The 20331-nt window shown below is 30.7% G+C and overlaps 1 protein-coding gene across 1 annotated transcript in view; it reads right to left on the bottom strand.

The window, feature by feature from the left end:
* Positions 1-196: 196 nt before the first annotated feature.
* The window catches only part of LOC145329832 (transmembrane protein 178B-like), a 46386-nt gene continuing 26251 nt past the window's right edge, over positions 197-20331 (bottom strand). Inside the window, exons 2-8 of the mRNA XM_080174238.1 lie at positions 4297-4417; positions 3852-3968; positions 2914-3051; positions 2387-2496; positions 1936-2030; positions 1556-1626; positions 197-901 (exon numbers count right to left, since the gene is read on the bottom strand). Coding sequence (XP_080030364.1) covers positions 813-901; positions 1556-1626; positions 1936-2030; positions 2387-2496; positions 2914-3051; positions 3852-3968; positions 4297-4417 — 741 coding nt within the window. The 3' untranslated portion in view covers positions 197-812. The remainder of the gene's footprint in view (positions 902-1555; positions 1627-1935; positions 2031-2386; positions 2497-2913; positions 3052-3851; positions 3969-4296; positions 4418-20331) is intronic.

Raw genomic sequence — 20331 nt, 5'->3', positions numbered from 1 at the left:
AAACAGCTTTGTTTTAGAAGTTTCATCATGTGTTATTATGATCTTTTTTAATCTAGGTTATCTTACCTTATTTTAAAACTATTCAAATAACCATTTGAAAGGTCTTAGCTATAATTGCCAAAAATCGTTAAATATTGACTTCACCGAATTATTTTGCTACATTCTAATTTATGATTTCATATAACCAAAATAGATGTTATTTTACTAAATTTATTGTAAAGAATGTTACATAAAACAAATTCAACATACATACAAATCAATTATTCAATTTCACAATCATTAATTCATAGTCATAATAAGTATTTACAAACTGATATACCTAAAACACATAATAAGACAAGAAAAAACATTTTTAGTTTTCTAAACAAAAATGTTTTAATTTAATTTTGATACTGGTAACCCAAATATTGAGAATAATGCAAAAGAAATGGTTCAATTTTTTAAATTTTTTATTGGATCACAAATAAAACAACCTTAGGTAATGTAAACATGATACTATAAAATGTTAAATGAGCATTTATGTAAAGCATAGTATTTATATTTGATAGCAATAGGTAAAAATATTAAAACTTAATTACATAGTTTGGCCAGTATGGTAAACAAGAAAGTTGTGAATTAAAAACATATTTCTTTTTAGTAAAATAATCTGTAACAAAAAGAAGGTATTTGCACATTTTTAGAAGAAAAAAGATTAACAGATTTTTTGTAGCAGCCTAAGCCCTTAGCTGTAAAAATATTGAAATTGATTGTACTTCATCCCAGAGCCTTTTTGTGCTTAATAATAAGTTTTTTTTTGTGCTCCAGTTGAGCGCTTAGTAAGGTCCATATTGAGATCCATAGTATGGTGGGTATCCAGCATATCCGTAGGGTCCTCCATATGCAGCTTGTTGCTTCTGGTACACTGAAATAAAAAGAATGTTAAGACAGATCAATATTGGTATCTAAAGTAACCAAAAATTTTATTAAAATAGGATAGCAATGGATTTAATAGTAGCAGGTAATTATTAATTGTTAAGTAAGTATGTTTGTAGATCAATCAAAACTCTGTTTTGCAGAAAAGATAGATAACCTAAAAAATTTGGTGCTAATATAAACCCACGCCATTAGGGTAATGGAGAACATGGAAGCTTATTTTAGGGAAAGATATCAAAACCACATCCATACATTAGAATATATGATCAAACGCCCCTCAGACAACCAACCTTTTCTTTACACGACCTTTGTCTGTAAGTGTTAAATGTGCATGAAAATGAGTTGTGCCTGTTATAGGCAAGGCATTTCCATTTCCGACAACGAGCTGATGCTATACTCTTTACGTCATAATCGGATAAAACGGATAGCATTAATAGTCACAGTAGGGGGAATACCTTGGCTCATGCACAGTTATGACTTCCTGACTAAGGTTGTGGAATCACGTGGTCCTTTTTGGAGACTTAGCTAATCCTAGTTATCCTTAATTATTGGACCTAACTCATTAGGTACTTTTTGCTATTCTTTTTTTTGGCAATAATGTTAAGTAGGTAGTTATTTCTGTATTTTTTTACATATTCTTTACCTGGCATTTGGTAGTGAATCCTTTCAGCTTCCTCTCTGTCTCTATCAGTTCGGATACACACAGCAGCAAGACTAAAATAAAAATCTTAACAGCCATTTTTTTACATAACTTTTATAATTCAATCCATAAGAAAAATCAAAACAATTTGACTAAATAGCAGAACAGAAATTGAAGAAAAAACTTATTTTATTAATTCTAAATCTGATACCTTTCGTGTAATCTTCCCTAATAATTTTATATAATAAGGATTGTATGTAATTACCAAAAACATTAGTTTGAGTTAGGTTAATTAATGATCCTCGTAAGTAATTTTATGGATGTTGCTCCTCCCTGTACATGGTATTGTAATAGTCAATACAACAACAAATATATATTTATACCTAAGCAGAATAGCAGACATCAGTGACAGACCAACTCCAATCCAGGCAACAATGTAGGACCAGTCATACTTGAACTCAGAGTTGTTTCTCAGTTCCTGCAAAAAATATATTTATTAATGTTTGTATTGAAGTTATAGTAAGATTGAGCTCTAAATCCTCTTGCCCCAAGTTTATCAATTCTGACAACCATTTATTTTTGAATATGAAATGATTTGTATCCGTTTATTGGCCAAGGCATTACTTTATCTGACAAAGCTTCCGAAGGAAAAAATAAACTTATTGACCTAATTCAAATAGTTTTTACGCTGAATAACTCTAGTTAGTAGGTTAGGTTCGTTGAGGTAAAGACTACTTCTATGGCTATTCTAGAAATATAACAATAAAAATACACATGGTCAAAATTGTAGGATATCTTGGATGGGAAAGAAGGGGGGGGGGGGGGAGGCGTTACCTGAGGCCAAGACTTCACAAAGAGTTCAGTTTTGGTTTCTGTGTTGATCTTGTTCATCTCCCAATGTTCCACCCCGTGCCAGAAACCCATACCAGCTGCACTGAAAAGACCTGAACAAAAGTTTTGAGAATTAGAATAACTTATGCTTACTGCGTTTTAGAGGTTGCAATAGCTCTCTGTCCTTTTAAAATCGTGCACATCATGGACCTAATGCGTTCTCCTTTTCAGGAAAGTAATGCATTTTTCATGTATAGGGTTTTATTATTAAATTAAATGTAAGTCAACCTCCCAAAGTATGCCCTTAATAAAAGTCCTTTCGCCCCTTAAAAAAATTTATTTTCTAAGATTTTAAATGCTAGGGTTTAATATATCCCTAAACAAATTTTTACGCAGGCGCTTTTCTATAATATTAAGAAGAAAGCACATGATATTTGAATAATGATATTTCTTAAATAACCTATTGGTTTGTGTATTTCATGGATGCTTTATATATATCTTGCTTAAGCCCATACTGAAAAGTAACTTACAGGCAATAAGGATGAGTACAGCTGATGCGGTGATATCAGTAGGACTGGTCTTCCAGCATCCTCTCACTCCGGCAATGAAAGAAACAGCAATAAAGAAGAATCCAACAATAAACATAGCAATCATGGCACGTCCCATGTCTGAAAGAATAATCAAATTATTAGAATCCTTAATATTTATTTCTTGCATCGTATTATAAACGACTTTCCGCGGATATAGATTGTACAATTATGAGATTAAAACTAGTTTTTTTAGCCCCGAAGTGCCGAAGGCACCGGCTAAAAAAACTGGTTTTAATCTTATGATTGTACATTTTTATATTCGTAAAAAGCTGGTTATAATACGATGCTAGACATAGTTTTTTCGTACGGATGAAAACCGGTTCCTATCCACCGGATTCGAATGAATACGAGAAAAGTTTTTAGATATTTAACAAAGATGGGGAATAGTTCCTTTCGTAACATCGCCCCATAAGGGGCGATGCATCGTATTTTTAAAATGGCTTTTTACAGGTTATTTTAGGTTAGGTTAGGTTAGGTTATATTGGGCTAGGTGATTGCCCCACAGGGTTAGGTAATTGGCCACGCAGGGTTAGAGCCCCCAGCAGGGGCTAGAAATAGGAGAAAAGCTACTGTGAAAAATACGAAGAATCGCCCCTTAAGATGCGATGTTACGAAAGGGACTAAACCCTTTAGAAATCTCAAAAGTATTAATCACGGCTTTTAAAGTTTTAATTTAACGTATCTTTATATGACTGATATTCAGAATAGTGATTTAAAGGATGATTAGACATTATGTTATTATCTCCATATGAAGTATCTTGAATTTTAAACAATTTTACAATAATTAAAAGATTTTTTCAGACTTCCAAAGGAAATAAAGCTTTGCAATAGCTTTAACATTAAAAGAATTGTTACTCTAAAATTGCTTTTGTACTTACGTATTCTGACCATCTCCTCGCTGGAGAGGTTCTTGGTCCTGCCATTCTCTGGGATGAAGTAGTCAATATTCCTGCAGTATGTCTCCACTGGGCTCATGTACAGGTCAACCAGTCCATCTGAAAAAAAAGTTTAGAAAATAAATTTTCATGTTGGTTACCTTTTCAATAATTTACGTTGTGTCCGACTGTCTGCCATAGTAAGTGAAATAAGAATAAACTGGAGAATCGTACTTCCCTGTAATAAAGGAGTGGGAAGGGGTATGACTCATAGCCAAAAACCTTCCCAGGATCTATGTAAAGCTTCCTTAAAAAGAAGAACTCAATATGTTGAGTTAACAATCAGTTTAGCCGATTATGAGTTCTTACTTGACACTCTTACATACAGACAAACTTAAATTCGGCTTCTTAAGTTAATAAGAATAAATCATTCTTGAAAAACATTTACCTTGGGGGGCATTCTTGTCCTTTTCTCCAGGGAAGCATTCCCTGAAAAGTCCCCTTGTTCTGGTGAAGTAGAGAGGACTCTTTAAAAGGTCATCTGCGAACTTTCCATCTTCATCCAAATCCTGAAAAAAAAATTGTTAAATTTTTTTTCAGATTTAATTATTGTCAATTAGAATTACATCTCATTGACACTCGAGGCTTAAAACTGTAAAAGAACATTAGGATAAAACAATAAACAATTTGCCAGTTTGTAGATTATTTACTTATTGGTGGAAAAGTTTGTACAGTGCTTGTTTGTACCACTCAAGCAAGATTTTAAAAAGTCCCCAAAATTATTTACTTAATCTAATTAGACACATGATTATAAAAACTTTGGGTACCAGTAAAGTTTATAGTCCCCAAACTCGAACTGGAATCTTTTTCATTTTTCTTAAGTTCTAAGGGAGGGGGGGGGGGGGGGGTTGAGCATTATAACAGCAATACCAATATTTTGGATTGAAAAAGAACAGTAGATTTTGATACAGTAATATTTTTGTTCGCCAAATAACTGTACAATTTTTAAATAGGATAGAGGCGAAGCTCTAAAAAGCATTTAATATTTCCGTTTATGATACATTATAAATATGTAATGGTACCTGCATTATTTTTAGAATTACGGAAATGAAAAAAATATTTTATTAAAATAAAGTATAACAAGAAATGAATTTAATACATTTTTATAAAGGAAATATCCATAGAGAAAAAAATAAAAGAGAGGAATCGAAGCAACTAGAAGACGAAAATAGGCAGTGGGCCTAGAGGCCTACTCAGCGCAGTTGCCGCGCTAAAATTTATTGCTATTCCACTACTTTTCAAATGGGAGGATTAAAAATTATTAAAAAAAATATTTTTTTACTTTTTACTATTTCCATATTTAGGGCAAGAATATTAGATTAGATATTTTCGTTTTAATGTTTTAATTAAAAATTACATAGAATTTTATTATTATTAAAAAAAATTTGTTCATGAAAGATGAATCCTTCTATTTCTAAAAAGGGGAAAATTTTTTTCATAATGAACATTCAGCTGATTCTGACCGCCCACGGCTGTTTGCTAAATATCGCTTTTCTTTTTATTCACATTATTATTTATGATTGACTTACAAAAAGCCCTGGGCGGTTTTTGATTTTCGTCTGCTTCTAAATTTAGGGATGGGGAAGTAGTATTTTACCATGAAAAAGGGGTGAGTATTCATCCTCTTATCCTTTTTCCTTATGGAAATATCTAAATTCTTGTATGATTTTATAGACAATTGTCCAGATACATAAATAAAAATTTGTTTTCTTTCTTTAAAGCCCCTAATTTTTATTTATGATTTTGTGGCTTTCCTATTTGGTAGAGAGGTATACCACAGTTAAATGTGCTTTTATTTATATTATTTATATTTTTTTAAACTTTCAGTTACATACATTTTTTTAAAAATGACAGAATGAGTCTGGATGCTTGTTCTTTCCTTTAACTGTCCCCTTAGACGGTAGGGGCGCAGCAACTAGTTACAGAGAAAGAGAGAGCAGACACTGGTATGGAAATAATATTTCCGCAAAAAAATATAAACTTGTTCTACCGTTGCATTAGTCAAAACAAAATTGTTGTGGAGAAAGTCTGAATCTGTATTTGTTTGGACATAGGCAGGGGTGGCTATTGGAACAATTAATTCTACAAAAAAAATCACGCAACCTTTTAAAGTATGTGGAAGTATATTTTGTTTTCTCATGTAAGTGAAGAAGGGTCGGTAAGAATGGGAGGAAAAGGGGAAGGGGGTTGGGGGGAAATTTTCCTTTAGAATTGCTTGTCAGAATATCATTCCCTTGTCCCTGGTAACAAACTTTAAACTTTTCCTCCAATAGTTTTAATCTATCAAAAAATTGTTTTGTTCATCATTATAGGAGACTAATCTATCTACCATTGTCCCATCCATACCAAAGTAATTATGATTTATAATCCTAATTTCATCATAACATAATTTAAAATACCAAGAACTCTTAAATTAGCTAGAAATGCATTTTGGGATGGTAATAAGAGTAAAGAACATAAATGAATGACTGTGTTTTGGGAGGGCTTGATTAATTTTGTAAATTATAATATCAAAAATGCTTTTTAGTTACTTTAAAGCTCTTTGTATATATATTTTTCAAGTTTACGTTTGCTTTATTTTAGAATCTTGGTCATTTAATTATCTTTCCCAATACATAGTTGTTAATTCGTGTATCTAACTGAATAATAAGAATTATTGAATTACAGACAACAAAATTATAATTTGGCAACACAATGGATCTAATAATTGTGGATACATGCATAACTACGATATAACTTGGATTTGTCTGTTTACAAGTTATACCATTGAGTTACTATTCCATTGAGTTCCATTATAGGGAAGATTTACATAGGTCCCTGGGTTTGTTTTCAGACCTTTTTTTATATTAGTCTTGGAAAGGTTTTAGGCTATTTTTCTACACCTACGAATACAAAGCCCCTTGGTTCAACCGCTAGTTATATGAACAAAGTTAGTTTGTTATTGTTGATATATTTTTAGCACAATCCTCTAGGACTTGTAATATGCTTTGAATTAAAATACTTTATCTTTAGTTATTATTGTAGTCATTGTATCAATAGAGAGCAAAAGAAGGAAAGAGAGAGAAATAGATGGAGGGAGAGAATATAAAAGTTCATTGCTCTTTTAACCCTAAACTAATGATAATCTTCTTAATTATAACATAATTATTTCTTATGTTTTCATAGAGAATTAAATCTAAAGTAACACAATTATGCTTACTGTTGTTCAATATTATATTAATAGAGTAAATGGTTAAATGTAGAGTAAAATTTTGAAAATTGATGAGCCATTCTTTTCAGGGAAGATATTATCGGTCCTGGGTAAGTTTTATACTATTTTGAAAGGATAGTAGATTAAATCCTAAAAGACATTAATTTTTTGAATTGGGGAAAATGAATTTTTATCTTGGACGAATAACCTCAAAACCTGCCCTCAACAATAGATGAGCTCTCCTGAAAGGGTTCAGCCCCTTATGAGAAAATAATTATTTTCTGTACAATGACTTCTTTTTCAGCAATAATCTGTGCCTCATGAACTCTTTTTATTCCTTAGACTTATAAAGTAAGATACATGAATGAATTTCAGTGTATAGGTAAGGATTATCAAGAGATTTAATATTTAATTATAAAAAAGGAACTATCTTTATTTTAGAAGAAAGTATCAATGTCTGTCTGTTGCCTAAGATCTCGCCAACCGCTTTACCAATAAGGTTCTTTACAGTAAGGCTTTTGAGGAAGGGTACTTTCACTCTCCTTAGAGAATTCGCCCTTAGAAATTAGAGGCCTTTAGGGGCCTGTTCGCTAGTTAAAGATAGTACATTAAACTCTTTCAATAAACTGTGATCTAAAGTTGCATTTAACTAAAACCATAAAAATTTCTGTCTAGTCCTCTCTCTCAAATTCTCCTCCCTATTTTTCTAACTTATTCTGTTCCTTCTCTCTCTCTTCCTATCTCTCTCTCTCAGTCACATTCTTCTCCCTCTATTTCTCTATTATTATTGCAAAGTATCTCGTAAGTACAAATATTATTGTTTGGAAAGCAGGATGTGTTGTCATTACTGCAAATTTAGAGCTTTTATTAAGCTACACTTCTTTCATCCCTCCTAATCTATGTGTTAATTACCATGTATGGGCAAAACGGTTTTTCCTTGACACTATTAACGTGCAATGTCTCCTATTTTGTTTTAATCAATTAACATTCCAACACTCTTAAAATAAAACACCTAGGTAATTGGTTAAAGTAACATCCAACAGACAACCAACTTTTTGTATGGAAGTCATACCTGTAGAGTGTGTATAGTAATAAATTGCGCCTTTTTATGGGACAAGATATTTCTCCTACTCTCACCATTATATTCTGAATTTTATGTGATAAACATACTTAGATTAAATGACAAGTGGAAAACTACATGATATAAAATATTTTGATGCAATATCTCCACTCTTTAAGACGAACAGAGTTGATGCTTTGTGAACTTCTGCCGAGAATTCCCACAGAAAAGCTTTTGGACAATCAATGATATTAAAAATGATAAATTATTTTAAATGCGCTAAACATCTTCATTTTAGTTCCAGCAACATAGCTTTTCTATAGTGCATGGGTATGTTTTTATGTCCGTCTGTCAGTCTCTAGTCATTTCAAGTTGTTACTGCGCTACTTGTATTTCTATAATTGTTCACTTGTTTGATTTACAGAAATTGAATGAAGATGAAATTTATAAATTGTTTCTTTTTCTTTTTTTGTAAATACTTTGATAATTGAGTTCTGTTTGTAGGCCTACCATGATAGGTTTAAAGATTTGATTCAACTAGAAAATGTATATTATATTTTCAATATTTAATATCAATATTAGGCTTACTGTAGGAAAATCAATATAATAGCGTATTCTACTTATTCATTAGCCACCCGTCCATGTTTTTACAGATTTGAAAAAGTAAAAATAAATTGTTTTTAAGTCAGGCAGGGTGTGGACATTACACTACTACCCAAAGTTTTATAATAACGTTTTCTTATTCACTGGCTTAACAACTTTAGGAACGTTGATTGGTTGGTTCCACAACTAATTGTAATCTATAAGTTGCAATTTTACGTATCATCATTGGGAATGTACATCAATTTATCGAGCATTGTCTTATTCCCTTAGATCTCCATGATTTAAATAATTCTGATCAAAATCACATATTAAATGCTGAATAGTAGTTTTATGATCATCCATGCGGATGTTATAACGACTTTACTAATATTAAAGAAGACTTTATGCGGCCATGATGTAACCCTGTTGATAAATGATTGCTAGAATGTGGTTGCTTGGTAAATTTCATGGGATAAAACTCGCAAGCAACACAGTTCTTCTTGTTAGAGCTTTCAAATTTTCGCACAACAGAGTTGTTAATAGACTGTGCAAACACAGTTTTCTTTGTTTTTGTTCCATGTTGTCTGATAAGATCATGTAAAATACAAAATAAATATCTACAAATATCTTGACATAGCTAAGGCTTTTTTTGGAGGAGCAAGGGGTATCTTAAACAACCAAAGTAAATATTCAAAGCCCTTACTACGCCCTAAAAGGCTTACAGATGCATTTGAGGGGGGCGGTTGAATTTGTAGACCCATTTTTTTATATTAGTTTCAAAAACAAAAAGGAAAACAAAATTTCGGGGGTACAAACCCACAGAGATCCTCTTACTTTTTAAAAATGATTAATCTAAAATAATTAGTCTACTTTATTTTTTTTTGCAGAGAAAGATTAATTTTTAAATTATGTGAAGACATAAAAGATTTAAAAATGTGTGAAAGATAATTTACTCTGTAAATGTAAAAAAAAATGGTTCAGAGGAAGCGCAGCAAAAATAAGATAAGAAAAGTTTAGATATTAACTAATCAGTAAATTACAGAAGGAGGTGAAAAATAGATTTAAATTTATACTTAAAACTAAAGAAAATAATTAAAAATTGTAGTTTTCTTTTTAGCAGGTATTGTACATAAATCACGAAAAATTATATTTTTTTATTAATTCCAATCATTTAACTTAATGGGATGACGTACGGACAGACCTTACCTATAGAATAGCTGCTCCTTTAAATAAGCAAACAGTTAAACTATTATTACTTGAAATTAAATGTAATTATAGTGGTCTTTTTATAATTATATACCTTTTAAGATGTGCTTCTCTTTTTATAATAAATAATATTACTTACATATATTCTGTGTTTAAAGCAATATGGAAGTAAATTTATTAAATGATTTTAACTGTTTTCTTTAAATTGCATATACTTATTTTTAAAAAGACATTTTATGCAGTAGTAAAGTTGCAATACCTAACAAGTTTAATGAAAAAATGACAGTAAACTATATCATATTGATAAAGAAGAATTTTCAAAGCAAACTTAAATGAACAAGGATGACAACATCCATAAAAGCAAAGCACTGAAACGGTAGGACAAACGGACATTAACACTTCACTGTGGGCTAGAATTGAATCAAGACAAAAGTAAGTGCCGAGCCCTGGGACCTATGTATGGTGAAAATAGACATAAAACCATGATGATTCCAGGTAAAACCAAAATATTTCAGCGGGGTCTTTTTGTTTTATTTCAATTTTAAGTTCTGAAAAAAAAATGAAAAAAATATGAAAATCTTTAATAAAAAACAAACAAAAACTGTTTTTCAAAATTTTTTTTCACTAAAAGATACAAACAACTTATATACATACTATAAGCTTTAAAAAAATCAAAATTTTCAAATTTAGGACTGCCTTTCCAAGGTTAGAAGAAAAATCCTAACAACGAATTCTAACATATTTCTGATCAACATAGCAATAAAACGTCTTTTGCTAAATCTTTAACATCAAAATTAAATAGCACTTACTCAAGACTTTTTTTCATTTAAACTTATACTTTTTACATTATTTAACTTTTAAGATTGTGTTTTTTTAAAAGAAAGGTTGCGTGATTTTTTTCCTCATAATTAATTTATCTTAATATGCTGCATTATAAGTGACTGACATTGTAGGCTGTGATGGCTTAGAAAACTCAATACCAGTTTTGTTAGCCCAGGCCATCGGCCCCTCGGGGCCTACAAAACTAGTTTTAATCTTTTTATTTTTATTTTACTATCTGCTAAAAGCTGTCTATAATCCCATACAATAAATAACTATTAAACATACCAATTAAAGTGAAACAGGGATCTTAAGGGATAAGACAAAGGATGATAAATTGATTACTCCTTCTGTAGATTAATATTATTGGTTAAAAAGTTTGGACTTTGCATGTTTGAACCATCAAATCATTAATCAATTCATAAATTATCAATAAAACATACCAAGACTAATAGTATAAACCAAACAATCAAGATGAAAAATAAAGTTCCCAAAGTTTTTGAACCAATGAATGAGAAAATATTTATAAAGAACTTTGGGTACCAGCAAATTTTACATTCCAATGTCCCCTTGATCCATATTAAATCTACCATTTCATAAATTGAAGAATTTATTTATCAGTATAATTTAATTGTAAACAACAAAACAACAGGGAAGAAGGGGACATAAGAACTGTAAAGATTCTTAGAAATAGGAAAAGTTTTCTTTTGTGTGGACACTGCTAGTTTGAACCATCCAATTAAGATTTAATAAAAGACCAGTTAACTAATTAGATAACGTGTCTATAAAAACTTTTGGTACCAGTATAATTTATAGTCACATGCCATACTCGGCGAGGGTGAGGTAATAAAGAGTAGCTCACTTGTGACAGCGGGTCAAGGTATAATATACTTGAGCGTGGAGCTTAATAGCCCTAGTGGCTAAACAAAAGTGTTTCATCCTTCTTCATTACTACTTAGGTCCAAACACTAAGAAACAATGGCTACACAAACAAATAAACAGTCACATTTTTCCTCCCTTCTTGCCGATTTGCATGTATTTATCATGTATAAAATCAATTATTTATCATACATTGGAGGTAGGGGGCTTTGGACTGTTTATAACACTAGTCTAAAAAGTTCTATAATAATAATTTATTATTCGTTGGCTTATATTTTAGTAAAAATATTTTGTTTTGTTTATTCTAGGTTTTTTTAAAATGAAACTTATATGGAATGTGTCCCAGAAATAGAGAGGACAATTGACTGTTTAATAAACTAGTCTCTAAACTTTATAAAGACATTTCTTATTCTTTGACTTAACAACTATGGGCACTTTTGAATAGTTTTGTTTTTGTCTGTTTTCAGGGGAAATTTAATTTGTATAGCAGCTATTCAAGACAGACGGCTGCATTTTTTGTGAAGATTCCCTAAACAATTTACTTTGTATATCAGTCAAGGTCTATAAATATTAAAATTATAAATTACGCAAGAAAGGTTTCAGGATTTAAAGAAATTCTTTTTAAAACTGCTTGTCCATATTCCCATCTCATCCATGTTATTGATGTTGTCATCCTTGTTTCTTTCTTTCAGGGATCTTAAGGGATAAGACAAAGGACAATAAAGTGATACATGTAGATTTCCACAAATTATGACAAGGAAACTAACCATTTCTTATGTAAAATTATTGTTTGATTATATGTTTGTAAAATATTAGTTTGAAACCATTCCATTAATTTTAGTAAAAGTACACAATTTTTTTGAGCTAACGTGGGTACTGGTGTGATTTACATCCCAATGTCCCCTCCCTCTTATAATTAGCAAAATAAATTTTAAAACGGCATTCTGCTTTTCAAAACAGGATATTTAAATAATTTGTATGATAGAACAAAAGATCCTAAAACTCTAGACAAAAAGTAACAGGATGTCTTTCTGTCTATATATAAGTGTATGTTTAACGAAGGAGGGAGGGAGTGAACTGGACATAGAATTGTAAATCATATCCAAAGTTTTATAAACACATTTTCTTATCCTTTTGATAATTTATGAATTGATTAATGATTTGATGGTTCAAACATGCAAAGTCCAAACTTTTTAACCAATAATATTAATCTACAGAAGGAGTAATCAATTTATCATCCTTTGTCTTATCCCTTAAGATCCCTGTTTCACTTTAATTGGTATGTTTAATAGTTATTTATTGTATGGGATTATAGACAGCTTTTAGCAGATAGTAAAATAAAAATAAAAAGATTAAAACTAGTTTTGTAGGCCCCGAGGGGCCGATGGCCTGGGCTAACAAAACTGGTATTGAGTTTTCTAAGCCATCACAGCCTACAATGTCAGTCACTTATAATGCAGCATATTAAGATAAATTAATTATGAGGAAAAAAATCACGCAACCTTTCTTTTAAAAAAACACAATCTTAAAAGTTAAATAATGTAAAAAGTATAAGTTTAAATGAAAAAAAGTCTTGAGTAAGTGCTATTTAATTTTGATGTTAAAGATTTAGCAAAAGACGTTTTATTGCTATGTTGATCAGAAATATGTTAGAATTCGTTGTTAGGATTTTTCTTCTAACCTTGGAAAGGCAGTCCTAAATTTGAAAATTTTGATTTTTTTAAAGCTTATAGTATGTATATAAGTTGTTTGTATCTTTTAGTGAAAAAAAATTTTGAAAAACAGTTTTTGTTTGTTTTTTATTAAAGATTTTCATATTTTTTTCATTTTTTTTTCAGAACTTAAAATTGAAATAAAACAAAAAGACCCCGCTGAAATATTTTGGTTTTACCTGGAATCATCATGGTTTTATGTCTATTTTCACCATACATAGGTCCCAGGGCTCGGCACTTACTTTTGTCTTGATTCAATTCTAGCCCACAGTGACTTGTATAGTATCTGAACTGAAAAATCGGAACATAAATGTAAAAATGTCGAATCAAAATTGTAGGTAAATTTGTTGAAAAACTGCTTAAAAACAGGATAATGTTTATGGACATACTTACATTTTTGGACTTCATTATAGAGTTGCTTCGCTTATAATATTGTTCTTTGTTGTCCCAGGAATCAATATACCAAAAATCAGATCAAACGGATAATTAAAACACTTGAAAATTTGTTGTTAAAAAAGTAGAAAAATCAACATGTTTAAAATGGACGTACTGACATTCTGGTAATGGTTATAGAGTTGCTACGCTTTCTAAATCATACCTATTTACTACAGGAATCATCATGCAAAGTTTGAAATCGATAGGACAATTCTAACATGCCTAAATTAACGAATAAAAGCTATCTATCTCGGACGGACGGACGGACCGACCCTAATTATAGAAAAGCTTCGCTTTTAAAAAGGTAATTTATCATCTCAGACAAGTAGAGTGTTGTTGCTACTTTAAACAGCTATCAAGAAAGGTGGTGGGAGATGTGTTGAAAAGGAATAAAAAAGAAAAAATTATTTAAATTCACAATGATTGAAGAATCAATCTACAGCCCGTTTCCTACAACTTCTTAAGCAATTTTTCTCACTTAAAATTGAGGAATAGAAGAAAATAATTAGGGTATGGTCCCTTTCGTAACATCGCATCTTATGGGGCGATTCTTCGTATTTTTCACAGTAACTTTTCTCCCATTTCTAGCCCCTGCGGGGGGCTCTAACCATGCGGGGCCAATTACCTAACCCTGTGGTAATTTAGAAATACGACGAATCGCCCGTTATGGGACGATGTTACGAAAGGGACTATTCCCAATAAATATTATCTATTGTCCTATCACCGTATTCCTAGATACTAATGATATTACTTCCGGAAAATAAATTAGTGTAGAGTAGGCCAATTATCAATATAAAATCATTATTATCAGGGCTCTACATCCGATCTACAACCGCCAATTTAGAGCTTTTAAAGATTTACTGAAGAGACAGACTATCGTATGTTAGCTTTCAATTACCTCATAAAGGCGAGGCAGTTGTCTATGACACTTTAACATCAACCAAGAATAACTAAGGGGAGCCAATCTCTTTTCTGTTCAAACACTCGGAGTACTATGAAAAGTAACACTTATTGACAACCAAATCTTTGATTGCAAGACCTTAGTATGGAATTCCTAACTGTACATGGCAATTAGTTGCGCCTTATTTTGGCCAAGGCATTTTTCCTATATGTCTATTAATGAGAGCAGCTATAGAAACCAATTTTTAACGTCTTTAGCTATGACACGGGGTTGAGTCGAGATTCGAACACATTACCTCCCCGACAAAGAGCGGATGCACTACGTGGCAAGTCACGGTTGCGGGTCTAGAAACAAATAAACCATGCAATTAATTTAAAAATAGTAAAACGCAAATTTTCCTACGCACGGTTGATTTTTAGTAGCAAAGCTACTCTATAATTCACTTTGTCCGTCCGTCAGTCAGTCAGTCAGTCAGTCAGTCCGTCAGTCCGTCAGTCCGTCAGTCCGTCAGTCCGTAACGCTATGGGGGAAATGGGATTTACTCAGCTCCTATAAAAGATAGAATGCTGAAATTTTTTTACAACATTCCCATCATTAAGGAGCACAATTGACTATAAAACATCATTGGCGTTCGGACCGATTTTTAGCAGGTTTTAGGCTATTTTTATATTTTTCACATTTTTCTCCATATCTTCAGTGTTTATGGTCCGATTTTCAAAATTTTTTCAGTTACAGATATCAAAATTAAATTTCCCGTCGTTTAAAGGAACAACCATGAAGGCCAGACTGCCTTTTCAGCAAGTTTTAGGCTATTTTTATATTTTTCACATTTTTCTCCATATCTTCAGTGTTTATGGTCCGATTTTCAAAATTTTTTCAGTTAAAGATATCAAAATTAAATTTTCCGTCTTTTAAAGAAAACAACCATGTCGGCCAGACTGCCTTTTTAGCAGGTTTTAGGCTGTTTTTTATATATTTAACATTTTTCTCCATATCTTCAGTGTTTATAGTCCGATTTTCAAAATTTTTCAGTAATATATATCAAAATTAAATTTCCCGTCTTTTAAACAAAATAACCATGACGACCAGACTGCCTTTTTAGCAGGTTTTAGGCTATTTTTATATATTTAACACTTTTTTCCATATCTTCAGTGTATATGGTCCGATTTTCCAAATTTTTTAAGTTAAGGATTTAAAAATTAAATTTTTTGTCGTTTTAAATAAACAACCATGACGGCCAGACTGCCTTTTATCAGGTTTTTGGCTATTTTTATATGTTTTACATATTTCCCCATATCTTTGTATATTTTGATGCAATTTTCAAACTTTTATGGGATATCTGTATCAAAATAATTTTTCCTATTGTTATGAGCATCTTTAATATAATTTACTTTGACCATCGTCATCATGCAAAATAAAACAAGGTTTCATGTTTTTTTATCCAATAAATCTATTCTTGATTTTAGTAAAAACCTTTTAAATCTACGTATTCCAATCGACGATTTTTTGTGCTTCGCTACTTATGGATGTTGTCATCCTTGTTTATTAAATGAATAAGTTAGGGTACAATGTTTGGCACTTTCAATATAAGTAAATGATAATAACAAAGCCACAGAATACGATAATACCTTCAGAAAAATCGATGAAAATAGTTTTCATACTAAATTTTGTTTTTTTTATATTTTTTCTAAAATGTCATGACAGAAGATGTAAAATGTCGTCTTAGTTTTTTGAAAGGATTAATCTTCTCTGAAATCTAAATTATCAAAATATTTTTTTTGGTAAATGATTATACGATATATGTCAAACATTTTATCAAAAAGAAATATTTAAAATTGTGAGGTAGAAACCTGAATAATTTTTCTTGTGGAAATAGCTTTCTGCAAATGTTGATAAACATATGTCTGCTAGCATTAAGATGTTTGTACTGCCAATACACGTTGGGTTTTATTTAAATAATTTTTTAAAAATGTTCTTTTTTTTACCTCGTATACTAATAACGAAAATCTGATTCACTTATAGTCGGAAATTCATTATGAAACAGGGGACATGCACAAAATTTTTGAGCCCTGATCAAATAGGAGCTGAGATAATAGGGGGGCAGGCGACCGACTGATAAGTGTTAAATAGAAGTTGATTGAATATTGGTTGGAAAAGGTGATCATTAACCACCCCCACCCCCCCCCCCCCCCACCCCCCCAATCGACTAAGACTCGCCTACGGCCCGATCTTTTAGGATTGCTTTGTAATTCACATTTTTGAAAGTCTTTCAACAGTATACACAGCAAATTCTCTCTTTTTTAACTAACTTTCCGAACAATATACCTAAAGCATTTGAATTAACAAAGGATATGCTAATATTTTTACCATTCAAGTTTATTTAATATTCTAATAAATAGCGCAACCCTCCAAGTTATGGCTACTTTTCATGAACATATGATCTAAAGAATAAGCTCTGACGCAATGTCATGTAAGGATATTATAATATTCATTAAAAAAATTGTTATTTTTGCATATATGTTACATTTTACAGTGTTTTGTGGCTCAAAAGAAAGACAATTAAAATTTATTTCATATTATATAGTTTAAATTGCATAAGATAACCTAGAAATAGTAAAAAAGTCCCTTTCTTTTTTTGTCGTAAAACAGAAATTAACAAAGATTTTTATTAAAAAACACCTTAGTGTAAAAATTAAAAATTCTAAATATGGTCACAAAAAGATTCAATTAGTTTATTAAATGTTTCATTTTCAACAAATGACGATTAATCTCTATTACAAAGAATAAAGTGTAAAAAGATATTCTCGTTTTAATTTTAAGCAACTTAAAATGCATTTTAATACCTTTTAATGATTTATTTTTTAAAACATCATTTTATAAAATGTTATTGATTTTTAAAGTTTTATATTAGAATGTTTTTAAATTTTGTTAACATTTTGTTTTAAATGTAGAAAATTGGTAATTCTAAACATTCAAAAAATGATTTTATTAAATTTTCATCACTTAAATTGCATGTTTGATGAAATTTTCAACTGATAATACAAGAAAAATCGTTTAAGTTTTATTATATTTTACTTTGAAATGTTAAAAAATATAATTATTGTCAAAAATGTGGAACTTATACTTTCCTCAAAAAAAGACCTAAAACATGCAAATTAACACGTGTAATGAGATTTTTTTTCTTTCAGGTTTAATTTTAAGTAATTATTGATATTTTTTGTAAAAAGGATTTTATATAAAAAGTTTTAAAACTCGAGTTATGTAGTGGTTCTAAAAAAGGTTGCGAATTTATGCAATTTTCTTGCAAAAAAAATTTTCTAGGATTTTAAAAATAGCATAGGGTGTTATTAGACGTACTTACAGATACAATTGCTAAGTCATTTTGGCCAAACACTAAAATAAAGTTTTGACATCTGAGGGACCATACGTGTACGGCCTACGCGCGGCTAACGAGTCCTGAATTTAAAATTGTAAAGAATTAAATAAAGAAAATTTTGTTATATGCTGGTATCTACTAAAAATCTATATGCCTTTAACTTTTCTGTTGATCATAAATAATCATAGTTGAGAACTGTTGAAATATTGTCTGCATCTTACTGTAAAAAAATTAAGCAGTTTATCCTCATTTACCCTATCTCTTCTTACAAAATTTAATTTTTTATTGTCATTTTTGGAAAAACAGAAAAACGAATAAGAAAACCACAGACAGAATAAAATTCAAGAATGAAATGTTAAAAAAGTAAATAAAGAAAAAGCAATGACAATAAAAGTTAGGGTAAAGAGGATAATTACGTCTCAAAGCTGTTTGAAAGTCAGCGCAAGTGATAGAAAATTTGTCTTTGTTAATAATTTAAAATTGCAATACATTTTGTTTACCTAGTTAAAGAATCCAGGAATGAGAGGAGGACATTGGACTGTTACGTGAACTAGTCCCCGTAGTTTTATAATAATGTTTTATTATTTGTTGAGGGGTAATTTTGTGTATCATCATTGGAGATGTACATAAATTTATCAGCCATTGCCTTTAGATCCCTGAAAAGAACCAAATAGAAGTAAAGAGTTGTTTAAATGGTGGTCACTCATGTCCACAAAAATTACATACCTGAAATTTTATTATTATTTTATTAGTTTACATATAAATTATTTTCCTAGAATATCTTTTCTTATGCACAATATATCAAGTTTTGCTAATAAAGTTTAATAATGCTTTGAAGGAATAAGGTTAAGATAGGGCTCGGCAGCCGCGTGCGCGTCAGTCGCCTGTAAGCCTCAGGGGAAATCAACCTTTTATGATTTTATATATCAGCTGGGAGTCTAACTCTGACTTAATTATGGGAAAAAAATATAAAAGCAAAGAATTGGGTTTAATAGTCGCGACTGACGCATGGATGCCGAGCCCTATTTAATATAAAGAATACGATTGGTTTTGTTGTTGGTGTCCGGAAGGGCCACAGGACCACCTCCATTAACAATAGAACAATCCTAAAGTTTTATGTTCATTTCCATGAGCAGTAATCAGGTGCCATAGTTTGCGTTTATGAAAGGTTTATGCGGCTCTGATAGCTTTTGCAGACGTTATTAAACACCACCGTTTATGCTTGGGTAATTAGAAATGAACATGATACAACCTTGCACACTTACACACACATACACAAATTCACACACACACAGATAAAATAATACACACAAACACAGAATAAATATTTTATTAAAGAATGAAATCAAATTTATGTTAAAATTTTTTTTTCAACCTAACTCTTTCATTTCAGTATTCTGAAAATAAATGATTTTTTTTGTAATATAGGAAATTATAACCTTATTAAAGAGTAGCTGCGCTATTAAACGCTTTACTTTGTTCATATATAAGAACATTTAACCTTAAAAATGTATTAATGCAGTAATAAAGGGATAAAAATAGGGCTAAAATTTAAAATTTGAAAGTTTACAATTGGGGTAAGTGATGACGCAAATATTATTATTTTGGCAATATTTATTATGTTGGGGATTGAAATTAAAATAGCAATAATTTCGCTTAAGTGATAACGCAACAATTATAATCTTGGCTATATTTATTATTTTTTGGGATTGAACTAAAAAATAATAGTTTTGTTTGTGAATGATGCTATTTATTGCTAACCATGCCAGAAAAATAAGAGTTATTAAATCATTTTTTAAAAAGAAATTAAATTTAGCCTTTTTTGCCCAAATGTCCATTCTCTTATCCCTTTATCCCTGGTAGCTAAGTTAGTCATGGACGGATAATTCACAAAAGTAACAATTATAAATGTATCAAGAAATTTTTAGCTAATTTTTTTTTAGAAAAATAACAGTGAGGATTACTTCCAACTGTGACAAAGCTTTTGAAGTAAATTAAAAAAAAAGAAGAGAAAGGATTATTGCTCAGGGAAATGGATGTTAGTGTCGAAAGCTTGGAGGAGGAGATAGATTTAGGGGTTGATGTTAAACAGTGTCTGAAGAAAAATAAGAAACAGTATTCCATCAATATAACTAGTTGATCACTGAATTGCCCTCCCTCATTTTTTAAATAAATTGAAATAAGGAAGGATATATTCATTTTTTTTTCATTACTTCAGGTCATATTGGGTTTTCCTCAAGGTTAGGACCCCTGCAGGGGTTAT

The sequence above is a fragment of the Acartia tonsa genome, chromosome 10 (genome assembly GCF_053477335.1).
Source record: "Acartia tonsa isolate MP-2025a chromosome 10, ASM5347733v1, whole genome shotgun sequence".
Lineage (NCBI taxonomy): Eukaryota > Metazoa > Arthropoda > Copepoda > Calanoida > Acartiidae > Acartia > Acartia tonsa.
Note: the sequence above shows the minus strand (reverse complement) of the source record. Positions and strands in the feature narration are given on the sequence as shown.